Source organism: Emydura macquarii, unplaced genomic scaffold, assembly GCF_026122565.2.
Source record: "Emydura macquarii macquarii isolate MOO-44397 ecotype Brisbane River unplaced genomic scaffold, CSIRO-AGI_Emac_v2 contig_3603, whole genome shotgun sequence".
NCBI lineage: Eukaryota > Metazoa > Chordata > Testudines > Chelidae > Emydura > Emydura macquarii.
The window spans coordinates 1,389,107-1,416,752 of record NW_027133740.1 but is presented as its reverse complement, the minus strand read 5'-3'; the positions used below and the strand labels follow the sequence as shown (position 1 = coordinate 1,416,752).

Sequence of the window (27,646 nt, the reverse complement as noted above, 5' to 3'; positions counted from 1 at the left end):
TGAGCACCAGTAATTGCAGGGCAGCTCCTATCTATAGAACAGTAGGGGTAAAATGTAATTGTGATTTGGCATCTTTTTTAAACCCACTTTGGACTCATGGCTGTGATTCCTGAATGAGGAGCAGGCCTCCAGCTGAATTTGTGATTCTTGAATAGATGACTGAAATACATGTTTGTCTCTATGGTTCCTCTTTGGGACTATTCCTCTACATATCATGGTCATCTATGTATCTGATAATTCTGTTCTTTACTATAATTTCCATCAATTTGCCTGGTACTGAATTTAGGCTTACTGGCTGCAATTGCCAGGATCACGTCTAGAGCCCTTTTTAAAAATCGGCGTTACGCTAGCTATCCTTCAGTCATCTGGTACAGAGACTGATTTAAGCAATAAAGTTACATTAGTTAGTAGTTCTGCAATTTCATATCTGAGTTTCTTCAGAACTTGGGTGAATACCCTCTGGTCCTGGTGACTTATTAATGTTTAATTCATCAGTTTGTTCCAAAATCTTCTCTGTTGGCACCTCAGTCTGGGACAGAGTCTCACACTTGTCACCTACAAATAATGACTCAGATATGGGAATCTCCTTCACATCTTCTGCAGTGAAGACTGATGCAAATAACTAATTTGGCTTCTCCTCAACGGCCTTGTCTTCCTTGAGTGCTCCTTTGGCACTTTGTTTGACTGGTGGCCCCACTGATTGTGTGGCATCAAGTGGAACCATGTTAACTTCCTCCTTGCTCCTGCCAGTAACGCCACCCAACTCCTGTCCCTGACTCCCCACTCTGCTTCTATTATCCCCTGCCCGGATCCTGTCTCCATTCTCTTTCCACTGCTCCTGCCCCTGTCCTCATTCTATGCCCATATTCCACCACTCCTGCTCTTTTCGCCCTCAGCTCCTAAATCCCTTCTTCTCCAGGCTCCTATCATCTTTCCTCCCGCAAAGTTCCTGCCTCTCTCCCCACAATCTGTATCTCTTCCAACCCCGGCTTCCCCCTGCACTCCAGTCAGGGTGCTTCCTCCTACTCCTCCTCTTTGCTGCTTGGGGGCCAACAGCAGGAGCAATGTGAGCTCAGGATAGACATTCTCCCAATACCAGTTCTGGTGCTGGTGCCACAGTGGCCCTGGCAGCCAGGAAGCACAACTACAGTAGAACCTCAGATTTACGAACACCTCGGGAATGGAGGTTGTAACTCTGAAATGTTCGTAACTGTGAACAAAACATTGTTTGTTCCTTTAAAAGTTTACAACTGAACATTTACTAATACAGCTCTGAAACTTTTACTATGCAGAAGAAAAATGCTGCTTTTAACCATCTTAATTTAAATGAAAGTTTCTTTACCTTATCAAATCTTTTTTTAGACTTTATTTTTTTAGTAATTTATGTTTAATGCAGTACTGTACTGTATTTGCTGCTGCTGCTGCTTTTTTCCCCTCTGCTGCTACCTGATTATGTATTTCTGGTTCCAAAGGAGGGGTGTGGTTGACTGGTCAGTTCGTAACTCTGGTGTTTGTAACTCTGACGTTCTACTGTGTAGGGAAAGTCCAGCGCTGCTTCTGAAAACCTGGGCTGGAGCATGCTCAGTGCAGATAGAATATTCAGGGAATTTAGTCGCCAAATGCTAACAAACCTATACTAAGTATGTGCCATCTGCAATTTTTCAGAGGCTTATAACTTGGCCAAATTTGGGTGGATTTTCATGGACATGGCAAAAGACAGATCTCTGACACCAGCATGAACCCCAGCCCCACCCCTTACCAAAGTCTTTGTTCCAAAGCACTGAGGTTCTAAAGCTTATTAGCAAAATGTTGTCATAGTTTTTTTTTTACCTTGGGCAAAACAATGTATTTTTTCCTGACATCTTTCTCTAAAATGGCTGAAACATTTTAGCTGAAACTTTCAAAATAAAATAAAATAAATCAGCCTTTGGAAGACACCCAGTATGGAAATAGAAAAGAGCATAAACTCTGACAAGTGAAGTGTAAAAATATAATTAGGAAGGCCAAAAAAGAATTTGAAGAACAGCTAGCCAAAGATTTAAAAAGTAACAGCAAAAAAATGTTTAAGTATATCAGAAGTAGGAAGCCTGCTAAACAACCAGCGGGGGCCACTAGACAATCAAGATGCTAAAAGAGCGCTCAAGGAAGATAAGGATATTGCAGAGAAACTAAATGAATTATTTGCATTGGTCTTCACAGCTGAGGATGTGAGATAGATTCCCAGACCTGAGCCATTCTTTTTAGGTGACAAATCCGAGGAACTGTCTTAGATCAAGGTGCCATTAGAGAAGATTTTAGAACGAATTGATAAATTAAACAGTAATAAGTCACCAGGCCCACCTGGTATCCAACCAAGAGTTCTGAAGGAACTCAAATGTGAAATTGCAGAACTACTAGCTGTGGTATGTAACTTATCATTTAAATCAGTTTCTGTACCAGATTACTGAAAGATAGCTAATGTGATGGCAATTTTTTAAAAGGCTCCAGAAGGCGATTCTGGCAATTGCAGGCTGGTAAGCCTAAGTTCAGTACCAGGAAAACTGGTGGGAACTATAGTAAAGAACAGAATTATCAGACACATAGATGAACACGATTTGTTGGGGAAGAGTCAGCATGTTTTTTGTAAGGGAAAATCGTGCCTCACCAATCTATTAGAATTCTTTGAGGGCATCAACAAGCATGTGGACAAGGGTGATCCAGTTGATATAGTGTACATAGGTTTTCAGAAAGCCTTTGACAAGATCCCTTACCAAAGACTCTTAACCAAATAAGCAGTCATGGGATAAGAGGGAAGGGTCCTCTCCTGGATCAGTAACTGATTAAAAGATAGGAAACAAAGGGTAGAAATAAATGGTCAGTTTTCAGAATGGAGAGAGGTAAATAGTGGTGTCCCCCAGAGTTCTGTACTGTGGTCAATACTGTTCAACATATTCATAAATGATCTGGAAAAAGGGGTAAACAGTGCAGTAGCAAAATTTGCAGATGATACAAAACTACTCAAGATAGTTAAGACCAAAGCAGACTGAGAAGAGTGACAAAGGGATCTTATAAAACTGGGTGACTGGGCAACAAAATGACAGATGAAATTCAATGCTGATAAATGTAAAGTAATGCATATTGGAAAACATAATCCCAATGGAACATATAAAACGATGGGGTCTAAACTAGCTGTTACCTCTCAAGAAAGCGGTCTTGGAGTCACTGTGGATAGTTCTCTGAAAACATCCACTCAATGTGCAGCAGCAGTCAAAAAACCTAACAGAATGTTGGGAATCATTAGGAAAGGGATATATTATAAGACAGAAAATATCATATTGCCTCCTTATAAATCCAGGGTGTGCCCACATCTTGAATATTATGTGCAGATCTGATTGCCTCATCTAAAAAAAATATATTGGAATTGGAAAAGGTATAGAAAAGGGCAACTAAAATGATGAGGGGTATGGCAAAGCTTCCATATGAGAAGATATTAATAAAACAGACTTTTCGGCTTGAAAAAGAGATAACTAAGGGGGGATATGGATATAGGTATATAAAATCATGACGTGTGGAGAAAGAGAATAAGGAAGTGTTATTTTTTCGTAACACAAGAACTAGGGGTCATCAAATGAAATTAATAGGCAGTAGGTTTAAAATGAACAAAAGGAAGTATTTCTTCACACAATGCACAGTCAACCTGTGGAACTCCTTGCCAGAGGATGTTGTGAAGGCCAAGACTATAACAGTGTTCAAAAAAGAACTAGATAAGTTCGTGGAGGATAGGTCCATTAATGGCTATTAATCAGATGTGGAGGGATTGCTGTTTGCCAGAAGCTGGGAATGAGCAACAGGATGGATCACTTGATAATTACCTGTTCTGTTCATTCCCTTTCTTATGCCCCAGGCATTGGCAACTGTGAGAAGACAGGATACTGGGCTAGATGGACCATTGGTCTGATGCAGTATGGCCGTTCTTATGAAAATGTCAGCCTGGACATTTGGCAGAGTTATAAGCAATAGAAATCAAGATTTTGTAATGTCACTTGTAATGAAAGTGTCAGACAGTCTTAAGTATAGACTGTGTCACCTATAATACTGTAATCAGACCAGGGGGGTCTGAGCACCTTTGCCAAATGAAATTCTCTCAGTTGTGGTTTCAGTTCTATATACAATAGTTAATATTTTATATACAGAAAATAGTTATGCAGCTTTGAAAATGTATACTAGTAGGAACCTGCATGAGTGAGGATTCTTTATCTGGGATTCTCTGAGCTGACCTCTAACATCTCCTCCAAGAAGGCAACCTGTTAAGTGAAGGACTGATGGGAATGTTAATTGGAATAAAGAAATTAACAAGACATACATTTTCCTTTTATTTTGTTGTTTTGTATTCTCCAAAAATTTGTCAGTCCTGCAGATGTGAAAAATATGGTTTTAAACATTTAAGGAACGGGTTCTCACCCTGTTTCATACTGTGCCCTCTTTTCCCCCCACCCTTAAGCTACATTTGACTGGGTTTCCTCAGATGATTCCCAGAATTTGTACCTGTTCCCACAATGATTCAAACATGCTGTGATGGAATTGGTGCCATGGTTCCTAGGATGCTTCTGGCATCTGAGGATAAGTTGCAAGTAACTGAATAAATCCACTTCAGCAAAAATTGGAGAAAAGTAGCCTTAATTTCCTCTCACTTATATTTTTTCTATGCCAGTATAACTCATTGATTTCAATAGAGTCACTCCTGATCTACACCTGTGTAAGGGGAGAGTCAAACATAGAGAATTAGCTCATGCTCTCAATTCCTCCAGAAAACTGCTGGTGACCCTCTTAAGCATCATAGCTAACAGGATGAGAATCACTACTCTACATTTTTATGTTTCAAAAGAGAATACTTTTTATGATTTTCTGTTTATTGCCTGAATGGATCATAAACTGTTTGAATTATGGTAAGAGATCCTTGAGGTCAAAATCTGTCAAGTCCTGGGAGGGGGGTCTGTAACTTTCTGTTATTGGGTTGGTGTCTTCAGACACATGAGCTAAAAGATCCTCATTTGTCAGTACTTTGGGTTTGCTAGTAGCTGTTGTGAAGTCCGTGATTGGTTTCCATGGCTTTCCAGGACACTTTGGGACAGATGGTTCTGGGAGATCCGGCAACCCGCCAAATGAAAGAATATCAGGAATAATGCCAGTGCTGTCTGGTTCTGCAGGGAGATCAGGGATTTCTGCAGGGAGATCAGGGATTTCTGCAGGGAGATCAGGGAACTCAGGAAAACCATCTGTTAGATCTTTTGTGGGCTGAGGAATAGGTAACGCACCTACTTCTACAAGACCAGGCTTTAAAGATTGTGTACGCAGCCTTTCCTTTTGGTTAGCAACTTCATCATGGCATTCTTCAGAAGACTCATCTTTTGAATATTTATGTTTGCCCTTTATCTCCTTTTGCTTATCCTTATGTTTTCCATGCCCATGCCCATGTCCACCTCCATGTTTTTCCTCATGTTCATGTTCTGGTCCACGTCTATGTCCATGTTTATGCTCATGTCCGGGACCTTGTCTATGTTCACATTCTGGTCCACACCCAATATCATGTCTGTGCCCATGTTTATCCTCACCTCCATGTTTTGGTCCACACCTAATATCTTTTCCTGGCCCTTTGCCAGGGGCTTGACCTTCTCTAGGCCCCTTTTCATTTTTATTTTGGGGTGTGGTTTGCGTGGTTTTTGCTTCCATAAATAGAGATCGGAAAGGAGTCAAGCCTGGAGGCCTTCTTGCCAAAATAGTCTAAAAAGGAACAAGAGATATTTAGACAAATACGTAGCAATAATTTTATTATCTACACTTATTACACCATTTAGAACAATTCTGCTTGTGATTTCAATGTAAAAGATATACATCCCTTGACACGTGTTTTTTTTTTTTAAATAGTGCTTAAGGAGAAGATGAGTGGGGTTTTTCTTTGTTGACTGCCTGCCTCAGAACATTAGTTTCAAATATTTGAGAACTAGCAAATTGCAGATGATGTGTAAATGCGAACCAGTTAACAAAAATGTGTTAACAGATCTTCTGAACTTAACTAGATAATCATGTACATCTATAAGGATGATAACATTTTATATAGTCTAGCACCTTTACTCCTGAAAAATTTCATAGTGTTTTAGAGATTCTAGCTAAAGAAGAAAACATTTCACTCACCCCTGAAATCCAGCCTCCTTTAGGATGGAATAGTACAGTATAGCATAGTACGACAAGAGCTGACACATTTTAGAAGTTAATATATTGGTTTTAGTCTGTGAACAATACTTTTGAATTCTGGAACTAAATGCCCCTGTCATAGGCACAGAATATCATATTGAGGAAGGATTGTGATGCACACTTCAGTCTAGCCTCAAAGCAGGCATGAATCAAAGACCTGGATTATTTTATTAAGTGAAGTATTACTTATTGAATTTCTAGTTTCTGGATTGAAGAGCTGCATTGCATGGCGTCAGAAGAGAATAATAAACATAGGTTAATGTCTACACTACAAAACTTAAGTGTTTGACCTCAGGTGACCAACACAGCATCCTCCCTGTCTCCACTAATGTAGAACACCTTTGTAAGAATATCTAATCAGCTGATCAACAAAAGTTTATTGCTCTTTCTATATCAAATGTCCAGCCTGGCTTGGTTCCTGTCCACCAGTGACTGTGACTGAATAGTGACAGTCTGAATACTGAATACTGCAGAATACTGAATAGAATAGTGACTGAACCCTATTCAACCATTGTTCAGGGAAGTTCATGGCGAAGCCATGTTTGAAAACTGAAGTCAGGTACAATATGATCTGTAGTGCAGACATAACTAGAGTAGGCATCTACAGTCAATACACAATGGATAGGATGTTATGAAGTTGTTGAACATACCAAAATTGCTGAATGTGAGCTTAATTTCATTCATTGAATAGGGTCTGTCACATGTGTTTTATTTTCCTGATTTTAGTAAAAAGCCCCATAATGATCAAAATTCTAGAAGCTTGATTTTTATATCACTATTCTGAAACCACCAAGCTCTGATGTAGATACAGGGCTGGATGATGGTTGGATAGGGGAGATCTGGAAATGCCTCCTGCAGACAAATCTACAATTCCAGGCCCATCCTGCCAGGCAAAAGGGGATTTGGACTGATGTCTGCTGTCCTACTAATGTGCAAAGATCAGTAGACACTGTGGATATCTGTGCATCTTCCCAAGATGGTAAATTTCCCCAAGTTTGCAAACTCAGTCAACATAGACATCGGTGGGGTTTGACAGTGCTTAGCACCTCAGGGAATTGAGCTTGACAGATCCTGCAAAGAACCAGTCATCAGGCAGGCAGAATAGTCTCTATACTGTAACGTTGTCTTATTCTGCTCCCTTCTGCAGTTTCTTAGTACATGTCTACACTGCATCTGGGAGTGAGCTTCCCAGTCCAGGACCACAGACTTGTGCTAGCAGGACTCCTGCTAATACACTAAATATGCCTGTGTAAACCATGCTTTGATATTGTGATTTGAGCTAGGAGGCTTGCTTCCAGATGCAGTGTAGATGTGATCTTACATAGCCCAGCATCTCATCTCATGCATTGCATTAGCCCAGCCTAGGCTACCCAGGTCAGAGGGTAAGAGGAATGATGATGACATTACTAAGATGATAAAAAGTAACCATTCCCTCTCCCCCTCCCCCCCCCCCTTTTTTTTTTTTTTTTTTTAAATTCAAGGTTATGAGCTAATCTGAGGCTAAAGGTATGAGCGAATCGGAGAACTGAATGTTTTGGGAGACAGATAAAGGCATAAAAATATTTCCCCACTACAAACTTTGCATAGTGTTGTAAGTAGTCTGAAGTGAAATAATATATGTATTCAGAATTCTTACCTCCTGTATTTTGCAGTTAACATTAGGCTGTATTGTCTTTGTCCAGGGCACCACATAAACTTGTGCTGTGCATTGTAAAGGTTCCTGTCATCAAAAAAAAAAAAAAAGCCAACATGGGATCTTAAAACAACAATACATCACACACACACGGGAACAGGATTATATATGAATAAGGATATACATTTTAATGACCTTTTAAAGACCCTTTTATATTTGGAGCTTTACATGAATATCTGTGGAATCCATCTGTGTTATCTCTGTAGGTTTTTATATTGGAGTCCCATCTCCGTTTAGTTCTATTTAGCTTTAGCAAACTGGCATGAACATCACAATTCAACCCAGAACACTAATTCTTAGCACTTTCCATCTCCAAAGTACTTTACGAGCATTAGCTAGTTGATCATCACAGCACCTCTGAGAGGTAAGTAAATGTTGATGTTATCACTATATAAGATGGGGAAACTTGAGATACAGAGAGGTTAATGCCAAATATTTCAAAAGTGGCCATTGTTACTGGATGCCTCAGTAGAACTGATGTTACCACCCCTTGCAGTAGTGTTTTTCAACCTTCAGAGATGAGAACTTCTGGGTGAGAGAAAGTGTGTGTGGGGGAGAGAATGAAGAAAAACTCCCCCAACCACCACCACTGAGTTATGAACACCAGTCCCAACAGCACCATTCTCCTGACCAGGCCTTCTTCCCTAGCCTCAAGAGTGCTCACTACACCAGCACTAACCCATCGTTTGACCTCAGTGGCACCCAACTAACATAACTCCTTTTGCCCCAAGTGTTCTGGCCCCTAGCCCTACAAGCACTCCACTCCAGCAATACCAACCTGCCCACACCCTAGTAAAACCTCCCCCCTGCTTTTTTTTAATCACAACCCATACAACTGGATCACAATCCATAAAATAGTTAAAAAATGATCCCATTAACTTTGCATTAAGCAGAAAGATTTGTACAGTTGGAGTGACTTGACCAAAACAACTACTGTCCTTGGCAGTATCTTGGGTCACACACACACACAGCTAATGACAAAGGTAAAGATCATGCTAGAACAGAGAACTCCCTCTGTTTATTGAGGAATGATTAGCATTTATTGATCTGGCTGGTTAGTGGCAGTAAAGGCCAATTGAAGTTACCTAATAAAAACACCAAACCTGGGTTGCTGGTTTGGTGGGGGTTATTTTTTATTAATTTATTTTATGACATGATCATCTCTGATGCAATTCAATTTGGTTAATTGGGAACCATCCCTCTGAGTTGGTGATCTGCAGCATCCCAATCACTTACACTGTCTATTGTAGCCTTACAATCTTCATTCAGTTTTTTGACATCTGACTTTGAGCAATTTGTCTTCCGAATTATAAATGTTATATTATAATTTTTTCCAGCAACCACCTGAAAAATCAATAAGAAGATTTTCCTCATTCAGTGTGTTTTTATTGCAAGAGGTTCACAGAAAAGACAAGTGATCTAAAAACTTAATACCTTCCCATCAGAGCTGTGTGCATAAAAACAAACAAACAAAACCGTTTGACAGTACAAGGGACAATCAGTATAAATTTCTAATTGACCTTTTTTCTTCCATTCCACCCTCAAAAATCATCATAGCACTGAAATTGGAGGAGATAAAAAGGTCAAAAGAATGTGAGGTGCACAATTCTGGGTTTGTTTTACTGCATGGCTGCAGTAATTTCATTACTAAAAAAGGAAATCGTTACAGACACAGGGAGCCAAATATGAGGTAAGGGAAGTTGGATGAGGGTAAAATGAAGAGTCTGATAAATACAATCTCAGTGAAAAACAATCCTATTTGCCAAACAGATTAAAGAGTTAAACTGTAATGGCTCATTAATGTGCCCGTGACAGTTAATTTGTTGTTGATATTATTATTTAGTGATTTTTACCACACCCAAAAAGGTCATAGGCATCTCACAGTAGAAACAACAGACATGATGGGGTGAAATTTTGGCTTTACTGAAGTCAGTGGGAGTTTGCCATTGATTTCACTGGGCCCACAATTTCATTTATGTTTCCTTCCTGAATCTATTTATATACGAATTGTGTTCATGATATTACAAGGGGATAAGTACACAATAGGGACAAAGTGGAAGAAGGAAGCATATATCAATAAAATAATATGGATTACTCTGCAAGTCTAGTCCATGCAGTGGTAGGCTAGAAGTGTTTCTAATATTATGATATTATTTAACAAATCTATTACTTGGCTAATTTTTTGTTGGCTTCACAGAAGAAGTGGGTCTTGGGGCCTGATCCAATGCCCATCGAGGGCAATTGACTTTTCATTGACTTCAGTGAGTGCTGGAACAGATCAATAAGGAAGCATTGTCAGGGAGGAGAAAGTGGTTAGTGGCCTTTCAGACCAGCTCAGGAAGGGTGAACCATGTGTCTGGGGCAATGTGGAAGAGGTACATAGACTTTTATGGGAGAGACAAGCAATCGGGGCATTGGGGCTGGTATTCCTGGTGAAGTGGAGAAGGTGAGGATTGTTTTGTTTTAATCGGACACCACGTATAAACTAATTTATGTTGTTTTTTCCCAACTAGATGAATATTTTTACCTTGAAAATCATCATCAGTAAGAATTTTAGTGTCTTCCATGTGCCAAGCAGTATTTGCCAACTTAAAGTTTCAGTAGTGAGTACCTAATATTGCAGCTCTCAGCACTGAAATAATTGCTTGTAAATGTTTGTGTGTGTAAACAGAAGGAGGGAGAAAAATTATTCAGAGTGATTAAAGGGGTTCTATATTTAGAAATAAGTAGATGAGATTCAGCAAAGGAAAATGTAAGTCAATTATTAAGTATTTTCTGATAGTAAGATCTGTTAGACTGTGGAATGGTTATTTATTTATTTAGGTAGCACCATAATTGTACATGATGTTTTACAGACAAATAAAAGATGGGACCATATTCTACTCTGAGTTATAATGGTATAAATTCAGTGGAGTTAGTCTGGAACATTACTCAGAGCAGAATTTGGATCTAAGGTAAGCCAAGGAAAATAGTGAATGCTCCATTGCTTGAAATTTTTAAATCTGCTGTAGGATAGACAAAGGGGAATATATGGTATAGAATGCTGGCCTGGAGGATAGGTTGGATGATCTTACCTCATAGGTCTTTTCTATTTCTGATGTGCTATGAATTTATGACAAAAGGTTTAGTAAAGAAGAGGGGTGTAACAAACCTCAGATTCCTGAATTTGAACCCTGCCCTATTATTTTAGGTCCAGGTCAGACAAAAATATGTTGAGGGATGTTTTTTGGATCCTTTTGGATGCAACCTAAAGTGGCTGAAATTTGCAAGAACAGGCATTCAGATACCCTTGTGATCAAACTGTTATAAACACCTAGGCAGATAGACCAGCTCCCAAGATTTCAAACCCAAATCCAAACCTTAAACATGATTCAGCCCTCACCCCTGGCATTCTTGGCCCATCTCTATGAAACATGGAGAGGTGGTCTTAAATAAAACTGAGCGTGAAAAGGAAAGAAGAATCCCAACCTGCACTGTGGCATATAATATTGCTTCAGCTTTATAATAGAAGCCATCATTGCTGTCTTCATTATACTTCTCCAGGGAAGCCCTCAGCGGTTCTTCCAGTTCTGTACTGTTAGTTGGGATGGGCCTTGGACAGCCAGCACAAATAGGAGTGAGGGGAATTACAGTTTCCTCAACTGAAAGAAACATCAGGTTTCAAGTAAATCTAAGAAACAAATGATTCAGTGTGCATGGGGACCTGGGCGAACCATTGAGACAGAAATTTATCCCTGCCAGGACAGGCTGTGTTTGAATCTGTGAAGTGGAACCTAAATATTTTGGGGCTTGATTAAGTAGATGTTTGTGTTGTCACATCAGTGATGTGTTCAGGAGAGAGCATAATTTAAACAATGCATTTGATCAACACACTGTTCCTCATGGAAATGAGTAGTGTGCACAAATTGAGGGTGGCAAGTGACTGCTAGAGAAGAAACATCGGCACTTGTGTGGTGGGCTGGACTAGAGGAAACAGGAGGCTCCTTTCATTCCTGAAATCTATGAGTGCTCACTGTATGCAATGAGTGATTGTATTTTGATTAATTACATAACCATTTCTTGAAGCAAAACAAGTCTAGGAATGGGTGGGGAAGTAGCACATTCTACATGGAGTGACCCTGTACCTGCAGATCTAAAACCTTGGAATGGTAACAATCTCTGTCCAATAGGAAACTAGAAAGAAGTGACAATAAAGAAAATTGTCTGGCCAGAGACATGATGCTGGGTAATAAGTAATCAGGTATAGGTGGGGTAATTTACCCCTGAAAAGAAACTAAGTTTCCAAGTTATCAAATTCAAGAATGGATGTAATGTGCTATCACTGTTTTTATTTCATTAGATGAATTCTTGAGTCCAGTTGACGAGCTCGGAGAGCACCAGCCAAAGTGGCTATGGCTCTTTAATTTAAGGAGGTGATGTACATACAAAATCCAGTTGTGAATGTGGAATATATTTGTGCATGTTAAGGGGTTGTTCCTCTATGCCTTTTTTGGATATATCTGTATCTTTGTGAAAGTTCTTTAAATGATGGCCATCTCTGCAGCTCTACTGCTAGTTGGAGGAGTAGAACAGAGTTCCTGGGGAAAATATAGTTCTTCTGGAAACACAACAGACAAAACTGCTTACTGAAGATACTGTGTGATACTGACTTCTCTTTAAAGGATATCTCCTGATGGTGATGATGGAGGAGGAAAGAAATAGGGGTTTATTCTACGTGTAAATAAAGTTTAGGGGGACAGTTATATTCTCCGAGCTGCCCTGCTGATCTTCATAGTAGGTTTGACCTGGAGCTTAATTCTGCTGATCCCCGTACATGGGTCAGTGGCCAGCTTCACATGTCATAGAGTATGGCAGTGTAAAGATCAGAGAACTTTCTGCTGCATTTTAAATACTTGTAGGAAAGTGAAAAAATTATCGATTAATATTCTGTTGTGGAGAAAAAGGCCTCATTGTTTTGCTGTGCCAGCAGAATAACTTTCCCCCTTCTATGATTTGTTTTTAGTCCCTTGGCATTTTTATTGTACATCAATTTGTAATTATAACAAACCATTAACATTTTTGAGTTGACAGATGGTTGTCACGTACCTGGAAATTTGCATTTCTGTACAACATCTACAATTGTGTCACTAAGATCCACGTAGGCCTTGGCGTCACAGCGACCTACATGCTGGATTGGGGGTGGGGGGAGAAAAAAAAAGCCCTCTTTGTTTTCTCTTAGAAATATTTAACAAGCACATTTGTAAATGTCCTGATGCCCTTCTTCACAGCAAACAGAGGCTAGGTCATGCAGAGAAAGATGAGAGGCCTAATTGTGATATCTTTTACACTGGTCTAACTCCATTGTCTCCAGTGAATTTTCTCCTGATCTACACTGGTGTGAATGAGCTCAAACTCAGGGCCAGTGATTTCTGATCAAGAGAAAGATGACCTTGGGAAATCCTCCTGGGAAAATGGAAGAACCCTTTATAGATAGATATTGATAAAAGATTAATGGGATCAGTTTTGACTTGGTGCTGCAAGGTACTGAACAACTCCCTTGACTCCCTTTTACTTCAATGGGAGGTTAGAATGCTTAGTACCTACAGATTCATACCCTTAGGGCAGTGGTCCCCAAACTGGAGGTGGGGTGCGGCAGGGCCCAGGGCAGCTCTCATGGCGGGGCGGGGAGAGAACACTACCCAGCCCCACTCTGCCCCCAACCCTGCTCCCGGCCCCTTCTCTTGCCTACTGGCCCCTGCTCTTGGCTGCCCCCAGCCCCCGCTCTCAGCCATTGGCCCCTGCTCCCAGCTGCGGTCCCCGTACCGTCCATAACTCTACTTCCAGCCCGGGAGGGTGCAGACACATTCTATTACTGGTAATGGGGGGGAAGAGAGGAAAAGTTTGGGCACCAATGCCTTAGGGTATGTCTAAACTGCAATGTCAGCCCGGTGTTTAAACTCAGGCTCAAGCCTGATCCCCCTTCTGTCTACACACAAATCATGCTAACCCAGGGCTCGGATCCAGGACCCCACAGGGGTGGAGGGTCTGAGCCTGAGTCAAGCCAGGACCCAGGATTCAAGCCCTATTTCTTTGCCATGTAGATGCAGCCCCACTGGACTCATGCCCATGGGATTCTGGTAGCCTGGGTCCAAGTCCTGAGTGAGTACAATTTGTGTGCAGACAGAAAAGAAGTTAGGCTTGAGCCTGAGTTCAAACCCAGGATTTACATTGCAGTGTAGACATACCCTGAGAGGCCAGGCTCTCTAGTACTGCTGTGAACAATTTTCTGTTCACACACTAGTAAAGCTTGCAGCATAAGATAACAATTCAGAAGTATTGGTCTCAGGTTACAACAGCTGGTCATGTGCAGAAAGGACCTGCTGATCCTGCTAATACCTACCAATGAGTAGCTAATAAAACTGCTCAGTGGTTCAGGTGTTATATGGCTAAGGCCCAATCTTATAAGCCATAAGTGGGTCAATATTACATGCCATTGCTGGTAGCCCTCCTGAATACTTGTGACATAGGCAGATATCCCATTTGACAGATTGGGAAACTGAGGCTCAAACAGATTAAATGACTTGTTAACAGTTAAAGAGCAAGTCAGTGTCAGAGCCAGAAACTGAACCCAGATAGTCTGCCCCTGCCCCTTCTTCTTTCAATCCATTATACTATGCAGTCATTTCTTCTCCTTTGCATCAACACTTCTGAAGTTTGGTAGCATTCTCAAGGCACCCTTGAGCAACAGGAGAGATATTCTGCATAGGCACTTGTCTGTAACAAATAGATTTTGGTAAAATATAAGTGGGTTTTTGTAGCATGGTCATTTCCATCCAAAAGACAATTTTAGCCACCGCTAGTAGCAGGCAGGAAGAAAAAGAATGAATGCTTCAACCATTTCCTGAAAGATGTACCTGTAGCCAAGACACTTGGTAATTCATGACACAGCCTGCCTGGAGTATGTGTATTTATTTGTCATATCCTTTGAAGTTTTCCCATACAGACTGCAGTGCAGATAACAGTAATTTAGTGACTTGCTTTTCCTAAAAAGCATTTTAATTTCCACATTACTGTTCTCCCAATGCAGCTCCCTTGGCCAGGCTCTCCTTAAAAATTAGACTTTGTGGCTTTGATGAGACTATTTTGGCTGTGCAAGGGAATTTGCAAACATTTCAAGGGCGTGGCCTTTTTAGGCCCTGATTCAGCAAAGGACTTAAACATGTACTTAAATCCATTCCTAAGGAGCATAGCACTGAAGCAGATGTTTAATTTTAAGCCTGTGGTTAAATTGCATTGACTTTAGGAGTATGGCTACACTGCAATAAAAACACCCATTGCTGACTCGTGTCAGCTGACGCGGGGGCTCAGTCTGCCGGGCTATAAAATTGCAAGACATTTGGGCTCAGGCTGGAGCCTGGGACCCAGCCAGAGCCTGGACAACGACACTGCAATTTTATAGCCCCGAAGCCCAAACTTTGTGAGCCCCAAGTCAGCTGACATGGGCCAGCCACAGGTGTTTTATTGCAGTGTAGACATATCCTAAGTTAATCAGGTGCATAAGTACTTTGCTGAATCATAATCTTAGTACTGTAGTTAATCACCAACATGAGAAGCAGTTTTGATAAACTGTACATGAATATCACTTACGCCTCCAAAAATGGGTTTGCACACAGGACTTAAATCCTGAAAATTATTCTTGGAGCAATTAGTCTCCTTGACTTCATATTCAATTGCATAATTCCATCCAGCCACCACCTGGAACAAATATTTAGGAGATGATTCAATATGTATTTGAAAGAAAAACTATTAAATAAAATCACCAAATAAATAGCAAGATAATAATACTTTGCACATCTATAATGCCTTCCATCCAAGGGTTTCAAATTGCTATGCAGTCACTAAACCACACAATAGCCCAGTGCAGCGGGAAATTATTATTCTCATTTTATGGAAGGGTAAACTGAGTCATGGGGGCCAGCTGTAAATTTGTAACCAGATTCAGGTTCAGTTTCCAACCCCCCCGCCTCACAGTGCAGGGTTTCTTACAGCTTCCTTTGAAGTATTGGTACCGGCTACTGGACTAGAAAATATTGGTCTGATCCAGCATGGCAGTTCCTAGGTATAGCACATGGCATAACAGTATCTGAATAATACAACTTTCAGTGGTAGGTGTCATTTATTATCAGGTGTGCTGCAATTATTATTTACTAGGAATTGTGCCTGCCTTTGGGCATTTTCTTTTCTCTTGTTCAGGATTTAAGTCACTTCTTGTTTGAAACATAGCGACTTAAAATAATATCGACTGTAAGAGTGCTGTTTACCTAATGCACGTGTATCCCAAGTACTCTCCCAGCTCATGGAACAGCAAAGTAGCCTTATCCTCTCTGCATCACAGTGGACATAATCCCACTGACTTCAGTGCATTTTGGATCAGCTCCACATGCAGAAGTGATAGGTATGCTGGATCAACATAAGCATACAGGATATTCTTTCCCCAGTCCATCCCAGTGAACTCCTTTGACTAGTTTATTCTAGTCTGACATGAAGACCACTCAGAGTGCACAGGTGGTGTGGCAATCCCCTCTTCAGCTGCTCCACAGCAGCCCTCCAGGGTTTAAGGAATGTGTAGACCTGTGTGTCTTGCAGCTAAGGTGAGAAATGCCATTAACAAAAGGTGGAAATTGGTTTCTTAATACAACTGATTTGGTTCCTGATATTTTGTGCAAGTTAAACAGTGACTCAAACTGACTTGTGCAACAACACAAAAAGATAAATGCTTACAAATATGCAAAGGAAAAGGATACGTAGTTTGTGTTAGGTAATATATTACTAAAAGTCAAATCAGAAACATCTCTTTAGAATTGTAAATCTTAGAGGTCTGTCATACCGATGCCTAAGCTGAGTCGTTGGCACAGATATGGAACACAAATTAACATGGACATTTGGGGACTTGAGCGTGCATTCCTTGTACACTCAAAATTCCCACTGAAGAACAAAATGCAAAATCCACATCTATCTCACAGGCAGAGTGTGGACTTTTTATTTTTCTGAACCACTTTCCTTCATTAGTCTTGTCTAAACCACAAAATACATCAGTTGCTGACAATGTGTGTTGGCAACATGTGCAGCTGAACCAGTGCTGACCACAGTTTAGCTGAAACTGGAGACAAGGACAAACTATGTTCATTAGCGGTTCAGAAGCCATGGTTAAAACCACTGAAAAAAAATCAGGCATTTAACTTTTTGTGCTTCGGTGTCCCCATATGTAGAAGTTAAGTGTTATTTTTATCACATATTTTACGACTGTAATATTGAACTACGGATAGATAGATAGATTAGATAGATATAAATGACCAAAGTACCTTCTTTTATAAAATAAAGAAAAAAAATCTGATATACAAACCTGCCTGGTGGCTTTTATTATTTCACCAAGGTCAAAAAGGGAGGATTGATCACTCTGACTGTTAAAGATTTGAATAGCATATCTCAAAATGGGTAACAATTGTAGGCTGTCTCCTGGTATGGGATGAAAGCATCCAAGACATGCAGCATGGGAAACAGTCACCTTCCCTTCAACTGAAACAAACACACAAACAAACAAACAAACAAACAAAACAAAAAATCAGCGTTTTCCTTAATAAAACAGCCTCAGATGTTTAGCTCCCAAATTTTTTTGTGAACAAGAAAGAGAGTTTGAGGAGCAAGAATCCTCATTCTTTTTTACTGGAAATGAGCTTGAGCAGCAAAATACAGATCCACATTTCAGCCCACTTGCGAGGATATTCAAGGTGTTCAGAACCAGGCTTTTTGGCTCAGCTCAGTATAGTTGTGTGGGGCATTTTTGAAAACTGGATCCAGACCTGGGTTCAGATGTTAAACCCTTCACCCACAAAAGGTCAGGAGTCTTTGGATCTAAGGTTTTGTTTAGAGCTCTTCTCTACTTTTAATGTGAAATACAGCCTGCAGCTTTGAAACTGTGCAAGAAAGGGAGTCATCCATCAGCCATGAATAGGAGAACCCACAGGGTTGTGCCTGCCAGGGCTGCAGTAAAGGGAGATTCCCCAGAAGGTTCTGGTTTTTACCGGAGAGTTCAGAGTCAATGTGCAGCAGCTTGTACTCCTCACCATGCTGCAACGGAAAACTTCACATTAACATTTCATCTGGCACCTTTTGAGAGGAGCTACCATGACTCAGAGCTCCCCTACAGATGTGGGTCCAGCTACTCTTCAGATGTATTGTCAGAATTGCCCCTGCATAGGCTGCCAAAGACTTACCAGCTAGAATCAACTTTCAGGCACTACCAACCTGGGCTGGATTTGAATAGGCAATCTGGAAGGAGGAGGCTCCAGACTCTGTTCCCTGCCACTAATCCTATTAACCCCCTTTCCTTCCTTGTAAGCATGGGTTGGATTTTCATATATTAATTACATACTTCAGTGCATAAATCTAATTTCACAATTCAGTGACCTTGAGAATCAAAGTGAGACAATATTAGATCACTGGGGGAATTTCAGTAAGATCTGTGGGCCAGAACCTCAGCTGGTGGGTGCAATGCCAATTTACACAGCCAAGGAACTGACCTAATATTTATATAAGGACAAGGTGGAAAAGTTCCACTAGTGAAGGCACAACAATGTTACTTACACATTAGAGACTGAGCTGTGAAATCCTTTACCAGATGGACCCCATTGTTTACCTCTTCCTGCAGATAGGAATCATTGGACAACCTTCTGCTTTCATTAGTGTAAATCTGAAGTAACTCCACTGTAAGCAATGGACCTACTCCTAGTTTACATCATAGACTTTAAGGTCAGAAGGGACCATTATGATCATCTAGTCTGACCTCCTGCACAAGGCAGGCCACAGAACTTCACCCATCCACTCCTGTAATAGACCTATGACTGAGTTATTGAAGTCCTCAAATCATGGTTTAAAGACTTCAAGGTACAGAGAATCCACCAGAGATTATTATAATCAGGATAGCTGACCCTATTTTCACAAACCAGAATGCAGAAAAACATACAGCACTTCCTGTTCTAAAATGACTGTGGTCTTACACCCACAATTTTAGCTCTTTTCACGAGCAGTGAAAAACTTGGACACCTTTTGCAAAACTGTAGTTGTGTTTCTGATGCTGTGCAGCTGATATGCTCATGTCAAATATAGATTTTCGGCTTTCAAAACAACAAAATCAAATGTATCCCTTCCTTGAGTTTCTCCATGGAATACAAATACTGCTTATTAACCTTCCTGGCAACTAGATGTCACCATTGCTCTACAAATGCATCTGAAACAAAGTATGATTTAGATGGTAGTAAAACATGGACACTGAAAGAAAGCTCAGCAATGCTGCTCTCAATCGTAACTTGTTTCTAATTCAGGAATTTATGCATGGACGTAATGACCATGTATGGGTGGGGGGGTGTAGCAAGGCATCCCCTCGCCGTGCCTCTCTTTGGTACACCTCTGGACCGCAAAGGACTCAGAGACCCTCAAGCTTGCACCCACCAGTGGTTTATTTACAACATACACAGGACTCTCCCACCACCATATAGGGCCTTGCCAGGGGCTGCTCAGGGAGCCGGGCCCAGCCCTCAGCTCCTTTGCCCTCTGGCTTCCCAAACCCTCTGGGGCCTGGCTTATAAACCCTGCTGGGCCAGTAGGGCAGCTGCAGCTCATGGCTGAATCAAACCCCTTGGGAGGCTGCTCAACCTGGGCCTACGCACAGCTACCTCTCCTTAGGCAATCAAGCCTCCGCCCAGTTACCTGCTCTGCTACCCCTGAGTTAGCTAAACTAGCATGGCAGGGGGTTGGCCAGAAGTTCACCCCTTCAGCACCCTGTCACAGGGGGATTTGTGGATTATAAACAGACCCTGTGGCATCAACTATTATTAAGGTTGCCTAAGTATTTCCATTCCAAAGAGCCTTTTTCTGGTTATTATAATCCTGTCAGACTTTTACTTTTTGGAATGAATTTTTGCTCATTTTTAACTCGGTCAGAAGAGTCATTGGGGAGAGGGGGGGGGGTAAATATGAAGAAAACCAAGTTCAGCCATTTTTGACTAAGAAGAAAGTGAAAAAGATACATTTTTGCTATATAACACATCTTTTTGCTACCGTTATTAGAACATCAGTTGTTCCTCAGGGGTGCAGATGGAGTCTCATAATTTAGGGGATATCCAGTCCATAGGTCACGGATGTCCCTTGGTGCAGTGAAAATCAGTTTTGATTTGGCTGAGATTTAAAGATTTAAAAACCATTTGTCATGCAGATGATGGTTTTCATTACATGATAATAGGTATTTTTATAGCAAACTACCTGTGTTCTGTTGGTACAGCCCATGCTAGCAGAAGAGAGTGAAGTGGAATTTCATTTTTAATGTATAGTTGCCTTTGGAAGATAATTTGTGAGGTTATGAATGGAATGATGCAAGGCTCCTACCTTTAAAATTACCTGAGAGACAAGATAGGTGAGGTAATATCTTTTATTGGAGCAACTTCTGTTGGTGGCAAGGACAAGCTTTCGAGTGGAGAAAATGCTCCAAAGAGAAAATTGAGTATACACACCTTAACACACCTAAACTCGCTTGCACTAAACAAGGACACTCCACCAGAGAAGTAGATTGCATCGTTGAATGGGCCACCCAAATACTTTGAGAGCTTGCTTCTATACAGAAAAAAAAATAAAACAAGCCACCAACTGCACACCTCCAGGTGTTGCCTACCACCCCACACTAGAACCCATATGGGTCATCATCAAACAATTACATCCCATACTTGATCGGAACCACATCCTGAAAGAAATCTTTCCTAACCCCCCTGTTCTGGCCTTCAAACAACCTCCCAGCCTCACCAAACTGATCTTTAGTAGCAAGCTCCCCAAAGACCAAGTACACATCTACTCAAGGCAGCACCAGTTCCTTCCAGAACAACAGATGCAAAACATGCAGACATATCTCCACAGCTATGACAGTCAATACCTTCACAACAACTTTTCAAGGTTCCCTGGTCCTACACTTCCCTATGACAACATGTGGTGTACCATGTCCAGTGCAACAAATATCCCAACAACGATGATGTGGGTGAAACCAGACAATCACTATGATCTTGAATGAATTCACACAGAAAAATGATAAAAGACAAAAACATCTTATCAGCCGTAGGCAAACATTTTTCCCAAAGTGATCACTCCACAGCTGACATATCAGTCGTCATCCTCAAAAGAAACCTGCACAACACTTTCAAAGGAGAAGCCCGAGAACTTAAATTCCTAACTCTGTTGGACACTAAGACGTATGGATTTAACGGAGACACTGGTTTTATGACCCCTTACAACAATTTGTAATGTATTCTGCACCTACTAACCTTCCATGGTCCTATGACTGCAGAGGTGTTAATTGTTCATTTCATTTTTAAATGGTCTCCTGTAAAATGTGTGAATCCCTTACGCTTAACAATCTGTCCCACCTTGCATTTAGCTTGGCATTCTGGTTACCTTCTCTGAGGAAGAACTCTGTGGCGTTCCAGAGCTTGTCCTATCCACCAACAGAAGTTGGTCCAATAAAAGATATTACCTCAACCACCTTGTCTCTCTCATACCCTGGAATCAACACAGTTACAACAATACAGCAAACAACAATTTAAAATTACCTGTACGTCTCAACAAAGTTCTCTTGCCATTTGTAATTGTTCTTTGTATTCAATACAGCTATATAATGCCCTTCTGAGCAGTTACATACCTGGGATAATTTTGCATTCCTGTGTAACACTACTGATTTTCTCAGCCTTGTCAATATCAACTTGAGCAGTACATTCGCCTGATTCCTACAAACATAGATGAAACCATTTGTCTTTAAGCCACATGATGCAGAAATGCAGTTAGCACCATATTTATTGCTGTGAAATACTTCTGTAGTAGTTTGTTGCAATAATAAAACACAATTGGAACGTATAACCAGTATTTAGTGGACAAAAGAGATACAAACTGATAGGTGCATGTACCTTGTTGAATAAAAGACTTTCAGGTTTGCTGTCTCATATTTGCTCAGGATTTTTCTACAGAACTAGTGGGTTAATTGATCAATTGAAGGAAGTAGGAAATGGCTAGAAAGACAGCACTGAAGATCCTTTTTGTTTTATGATTAATGCACATGATTGGAAGCTGTAATGTTTTATTGCAATTGTTTATATTAATTAGCTAATGCATCTGGACCCTAAAATAGATGCAATGAACAGATTTAAATAAATAAGGTATAGATAATTTGCAGACTTAACAACTGAGGTCTAAATTCCCTCTGCTAGTGCAGTGAGGTAGAATTTGGATCTCCTTGTAGCATCCTGGCTCACTGCACCTCAGGGTGATTCAGGCAGTAGTATCACTTCCTTCCCTCCTTATCTTGGAGTTTCTGCAATATGAGGGCAACAGTCGTCTCCACCAAGAATTGAGATAGGAACCTTGCCAGCCCCTGTGTGTCCTGAATTCTCTGGTTGCATTAGCCACATTCCATCCCTCATTCTGGCTGTCTGCATTAGAGGGAAGATTCAAGGAATTTTGCACAGCTACACCCTGCCTGATAAATTTTCTGGCAGATGGGGTTCTTTGTCAGGGTTTGTACTGGTGCAGCCCAGAGTCAATTTGTTCCTGCAAGTTTTCATTATATGCATGTAATATATGGAATGAAATTTGCCTCAGTGTAGATAGGCAGCTTCAGGCTCTCATGCTACTTCCTTGTACCTTCTGTTGAGAGCTTTACTTTGAAAAATCTCTGTATAAAATAGCTCTTCCTTGCTGCACAGATCTGCTCCTTGCATGTATTTAGGGTCATGCTTGTTGACTTAGTGATGAATACATTTGTACTGTGTGTTACTCCTGTTAGCCTTGCAGTGATATCACAGCTAGAAGAGTGAGCTGGGTTCTCTTCCTTCTCATGCATCATCAACGAAGTTCTCTATTAAATTCCAAGCACTTACACCTGTGCAGTCACACTGACAGCAACAAGAGGTTGCACAGTTGTCAGTGAGGGCATAACTTGGCTTGCAGGATCTTAATTACTGTGATATCATGCCAGAAGGGATTGCCCAGTTTGACTATCAGACACCATGGTGGGTTTGTACGGCTGCCAGTTAGGAATAAGTCAGAGGAGATTCAGGATGCATCATTTTACTTGTAAACTGAAAACACTTCCTCTGCAACTCGACCAAGACGCAATAAATATGGAACCGCACAATATCATTTTCAGAGTCACTTTTCATAGCAGAAGTGCACTCTGTCCCCAAGAGCCTGCTATCTTGTTGATTACATTGCTACTTCCATATATGGAATTTTGAAAGAAGGCAGCACTTACAGCTTCTGCAGATGCTCTGTAATCGCAATCTTGCCAGAGTTTATCTCCCCCTACAGCACAAGAGCTCTCTCTTATTCGGTACTTCACAAAGAACTGTATGCCGGGGCCTGTCTGAAGAAAACAACATGCAAGCCATCATTTGCACAGTGATAAAACAGCAAGTCACTGGAGGGGATGAGGGTTTCAAAGGACTTTCATACTGTGTATAACAAGGAATGATAACCTATGCTTCAAATTAGCTACCATCTCTGCTGAGCAGATCTCCAAAATCTTTCTGACTCAGTAATTAACAACATTTAATTACATAATTTGTTCTATTTAGCCATTGCCAAAGTTGTTCAACATACTGTCTCTAGAGTGAAAAAACAGTGCAAGAAATCAGCCATGTTTTCAACTCCATAGTATCTTAATATGTCAAATGCTCTCTGATTCAGCAAATATGAGCCACTGCTTCAGGTGATCTGCAGCTCTCCCATTTTGAACTATGCTTGTGTCAGCCTTTATTAATTATAAGTTAGGTTGGGCCTGGTCGGTAGAAGGATGGGATACTTCTGAGGAAATCCTTGAGATGCTGCTAATGTGGGGTAATTCAGCAGGAGGCACTGCCTCTCACCCTCCAAACTCAGTGAACCAATGCCCTCAGGTGGTATTGGAAGGCACTGCAATGCTTGAGGATGTATCTTTTGGATGACCATTTGTAGTCATTAGAAATCCTGTGGCATTTTTTCATAAAAGATGAGTTATTAACCTCTGTTCCTGGCCAAATTTGAACATGGGGAACTATGTTCATCAGTCTTAAATTCCCCCTGCAATTTCAGTTGGATATAGCAAGAGAATTCTTGCCTTCATTATACCACAGTTAACTCTATTAAAGTCTAGTTGACTTAACGAAGTTATGATGGATTTACACTGGTGTAACTGAGAGCAGAATTCGGCTCACTGTTCTTTCTCTTTGTTGTGCAATGTTGTGCACAAAATAGTAGCTGCAGCTCAGTGGCGCATGAAATAATTTCCAAAGGCTCTACAGCAGAATGAAAACCACATAATGGGCTGGATCCTCACTTTGAGTAATTGACTTTAACGAAGCTGTGCCAATTTACACTAGCTGAGGATCTAGCCCATAATGGACCAAAGTCTGCCCTCTGTTACGTTGGTGTAAATCTGGAATAAGTTTACTTCAGCAAGTAACAGATGTAAATGAGAGAAAGAGTTGGCTCCGTATGTCACGTTGTTTGTTGTTATATTTCATTGTTATTGCCATGAGCTATGTCTTTAACTAGGGCAGACTCAATCTTGCACTAGTCAGCCTTTATGTTTAATTATCTTATCAACAATTAATATACATGAAAGTGTAATAATAAGCCATTTAATTGATGAATTCAGCACTGCATGACTGATGATAAGTCAAATCTAGACTATATTTAGAAGAAGAATTAAGAAGATGATCAAATTTCCCTTGTGGGTTTTGGCAATCCTCCCTCTTGCTCCCCCCTTCCCTCCCCAACATAGACAGATCAGAAATTAAAAGAAACAAGTAATTTTCACTTCAGATCCTCTGTAAAATTAAATCAATGTGTCTAGATAAGGAAAGGCAAAGAGTGACTCCAATAAACGTGTATATATTAAAATAAAAATGTCCAGCAGAGATAGTTGTGAATATTAACAATGTGCATTACTGGAAGACTAGAAAGGAAGGAGGTGTCATCAAGGCTCTGATTCTGCAACGACTTATGCATGTGCTTAACATTAAACATGTGAGTAGTCTCATTGAAGATGATCGGACTAGTGTGCTTAACATCAACAAATGTAGTGTTTGCATGATCAGGACTGTACTTGGTACTGTGTGCTAGGGGGTCTCTTCAACTCCCTCCCCCCACCTTCCTCCAGCATGAATTGGCTCATTTCAGGTCTAGAAAACACAGGCAAGATTTTTGACTCTCTGTTTGCAGAAAAGACAATGTCATCTAGCGGTTAGAGCAAGGGGGTTGGATGTCAGGAGATGTGGGTTCAAGTCCCACCTCTAACAATGGCTCACTGTATGATCTTGAGTAAGACACTTTACCTCCCTGAACTCAGTTTCTTATTTGGGTAAAGTGCTATGAGATCTTGGAGTGCTAAATATTCTTATTAATATATTGTTTCTGATGTTCTACATTTTAAAATCCAATGCAGTAGAAAGATGTTAATGTTGTTCCCAAGTAAAGTAGTGCTTATCATTATCCTTATAGCAACATCATCTTTGTGTGGTTCTCAGAAGTAATTACTCTTTTCTTAGACTTGTCGCCATATATGAGTAAGAGACTGGCTGATGTTTTAAGTAGATATATGACTCAGGACTAAAGACGATCAAATAATATTCACAAATAATTCAAAATTTGTCAAATCAATTATTTGCTAATATATTTTCACATTGCAACCAGCTCTTTTCAAGACAAGACCACATTAAGCTTCTTTTAATAATAAGCATAGATCTCAAAGATTTCTCCATGATGGATAAATGTTAGTATGGATAAATGTCACATGTAAAGTGACAACGGTGGGTCAGTGGTATAGTTGTGAAAAGAAACTATGTTTCCTGACTTAGTCCTGCAACCTACTGACCCCTTAGTACTGGGGAGACTCTGCCATGAAGTGTAAATACAAGGCCAGATTCTGATGTCATTTCTCATGATGAGTAGTACGTTACTACTCAAGTAACCCCCTTGCATAGTGCCTTGATTTCAATGGAGCTACTTTGCTCATAGATCCTTTAGTACTTGCCTCAACCTAGTTACAATAATTTAAACATTTTTTTTAATAGGGCCAGATTTTGAACCCTTTATTCACAATGGTGAACGTTTCCTGGTAGGAGTAGTCCCACTGACAGGAACGGCTTACCCGTGTGAGTAAGGGCTCAGTAGAGCCTTAAGTATCAAGGAAAAGAAGAACTACAGGGCCAGATTCTGCTACCCTTATTCATGATGAATAATACCTTGCTCTGCATCAGTTCCTTTGATTTCATTGGGACATCATGCAGCCGCAGGTGCGATTTCACATGACAGAGGTGGGCACAATCTGGCCATAAGTAAAAAAAAAATAAAATTCAAAGACGCTTTTTGCAAAGTTTACTTACTGTTCTCTTGGCTTCCATCACCATGTACAGAGCAAACTGGTTGCCATCTGTTTTGTCTCCATTATATTTTCTCAGTGCTATTTCCACAGCTTCAAAAACATCAGGGTCATCACAGTCTGCATCCTGGGTTGGGAGCGGGCTGGCACTGCTAGAGAAAAAACTGCAGCAGAGAACTAGCACAGCGGAAAGTTTCATAACTGGACAAAGAAGCCCCCTCTGAAATTGAGGGACTCTTCCAAATACAAATGAAAAAGGAACCCCTGGTAGAGATTTAATAATCTCCTTTTTTTTCAGAAGCAGTAAGCAAGTAAACTGAGTAAATGGAGTGTGGGAGTTGGTGGACTCTCATCATATTCTGTTTGCCCAGCAAACAGCCCTCTGGGTTTATCCAAACAAACTTTGTGCAGTCACCATAATGACACCAAGGTTGTCTACCTGCCATCAAGATAATGGGATAAGCCTCTGCACGTTAGAGTCACAGGGTTAGATTCCCAGCATCAGTAGCACAGGGCCCTGAGCACAGGAGAGTCTCAGAACGGGGGTTGGACTGGATGACCTCCTGAGGTCCCTTCCAACCCTAATCTTCTATGATTCTATGAACATTTGGTAGCCCTCTGGCTGCTGGTTCCTTTTTGACATCAGAACACCCACTCTGAATGAATCATTACATAAGGCTTATAAAAACACCCAGAAAGGTCACGCACGGCACAGCACAGAGATGACAAGTGCTAGATCTGGACAGTGGGACTGTAACCTTCAGGGAACGGTTTACTAATAAGGTGCAAGAGTTCTAGAAAGTCAGCTCATGTTTCAAAAATTACTCTGCATAAATGTGCCTCATTGAATAACACTTTGCATTTAAATAGTGCTGTACAATCATTACACCTTGTCTTGCAATTGGAACTGCTAGTGCCAAGTCTTGCAACTCTGTGGATCCTGCGTCTGGGTCATAAACTAACCAGTCCTCACAACTCCTTGGTGCACTGGATATGCTTTATTAAGCAGATGATGAAAATGAGGCACAGAGAAGTGAAGTGACTTACCCGACCTAATGTATTTTTAACTTAGTTTTTGTGTTCGTAATTTCCTAGGTTTTAAAAAAAAGCAAACTGAAAAAACAGAAAGTTCATCATGTGGCATCATCGTTACACCCGCTTGGGTCACCACTCGGACTGGAACCTTTAGTTCCCCTGCCCAGACCTCTGCCCCTTGAGCTAACAGTAACTGATAGCAATAGTAGATTATCATCCTCTCTGTAGACCAACACTAGACAGGATTAAGACAAACA

General features: G+C 40.7%; 1 protein-coding gene across 1 annotated transcript; it reads right to left on the bottom strand.

The window, feature by feature from the left end:
- Positions 1–4,320: 4,320 nt before the first annotated feature.
- Positions 4,321–26,672, bottom strand: KNG1 (kininogen 1). Its single transcript, XM_067536464.1, has 10 exons — positions 26,359–26,672; positions 23,247–23,357; positions 21,642–21,726; positions 17,307–17,479; positions 15,551–15,658; positions 13,010–13,091; positions 11,393–11,565; positions 9,161–9,268; positions 7,868–7,951; positions 4,321–5,760 (listed from the first exon to the last, which is right to left on the bottom strand). The coding sequence occupies exons 1-10, from the start codon at positions 26,551–26,553 to the stop codon at positions 4,921–4,923; spliced, it is 1,959 nt and encodes a 652-aa protein (XP_067392565.1). The 5' UTR covers positions 26,554–26,672; the 3' UTR covers positions 4,321–4,920.
- Positions 26,673–27,646: the final 974 nt, after the last annotated feature.

Bases quoted from the DNA above. Each gene is read 5' to 3' on its own strand.
- KNG1 (XM_067536464.1), bottom strand. From the start codon at position 26,553: ATGAAACTTTCCGCTGTGCTAGTTCTCTGCTGCAGTTTTTTCTCTAGC. The intron at 21,727-23,246 runs GTAAGTGCTGCC...CTATGTTTGTAG, and splicing joins ACAGAGCATCTGCAGAAGCT to GAATCAGGCGAATGTACTGC. The intron at 17,480-21,641 runs GTATGTAACTGC...TGTTTGTTTCAG, and splicing joins GGAATGCAAAATTATCCCAG to TTGAAGGGAAGGTGACTGTT.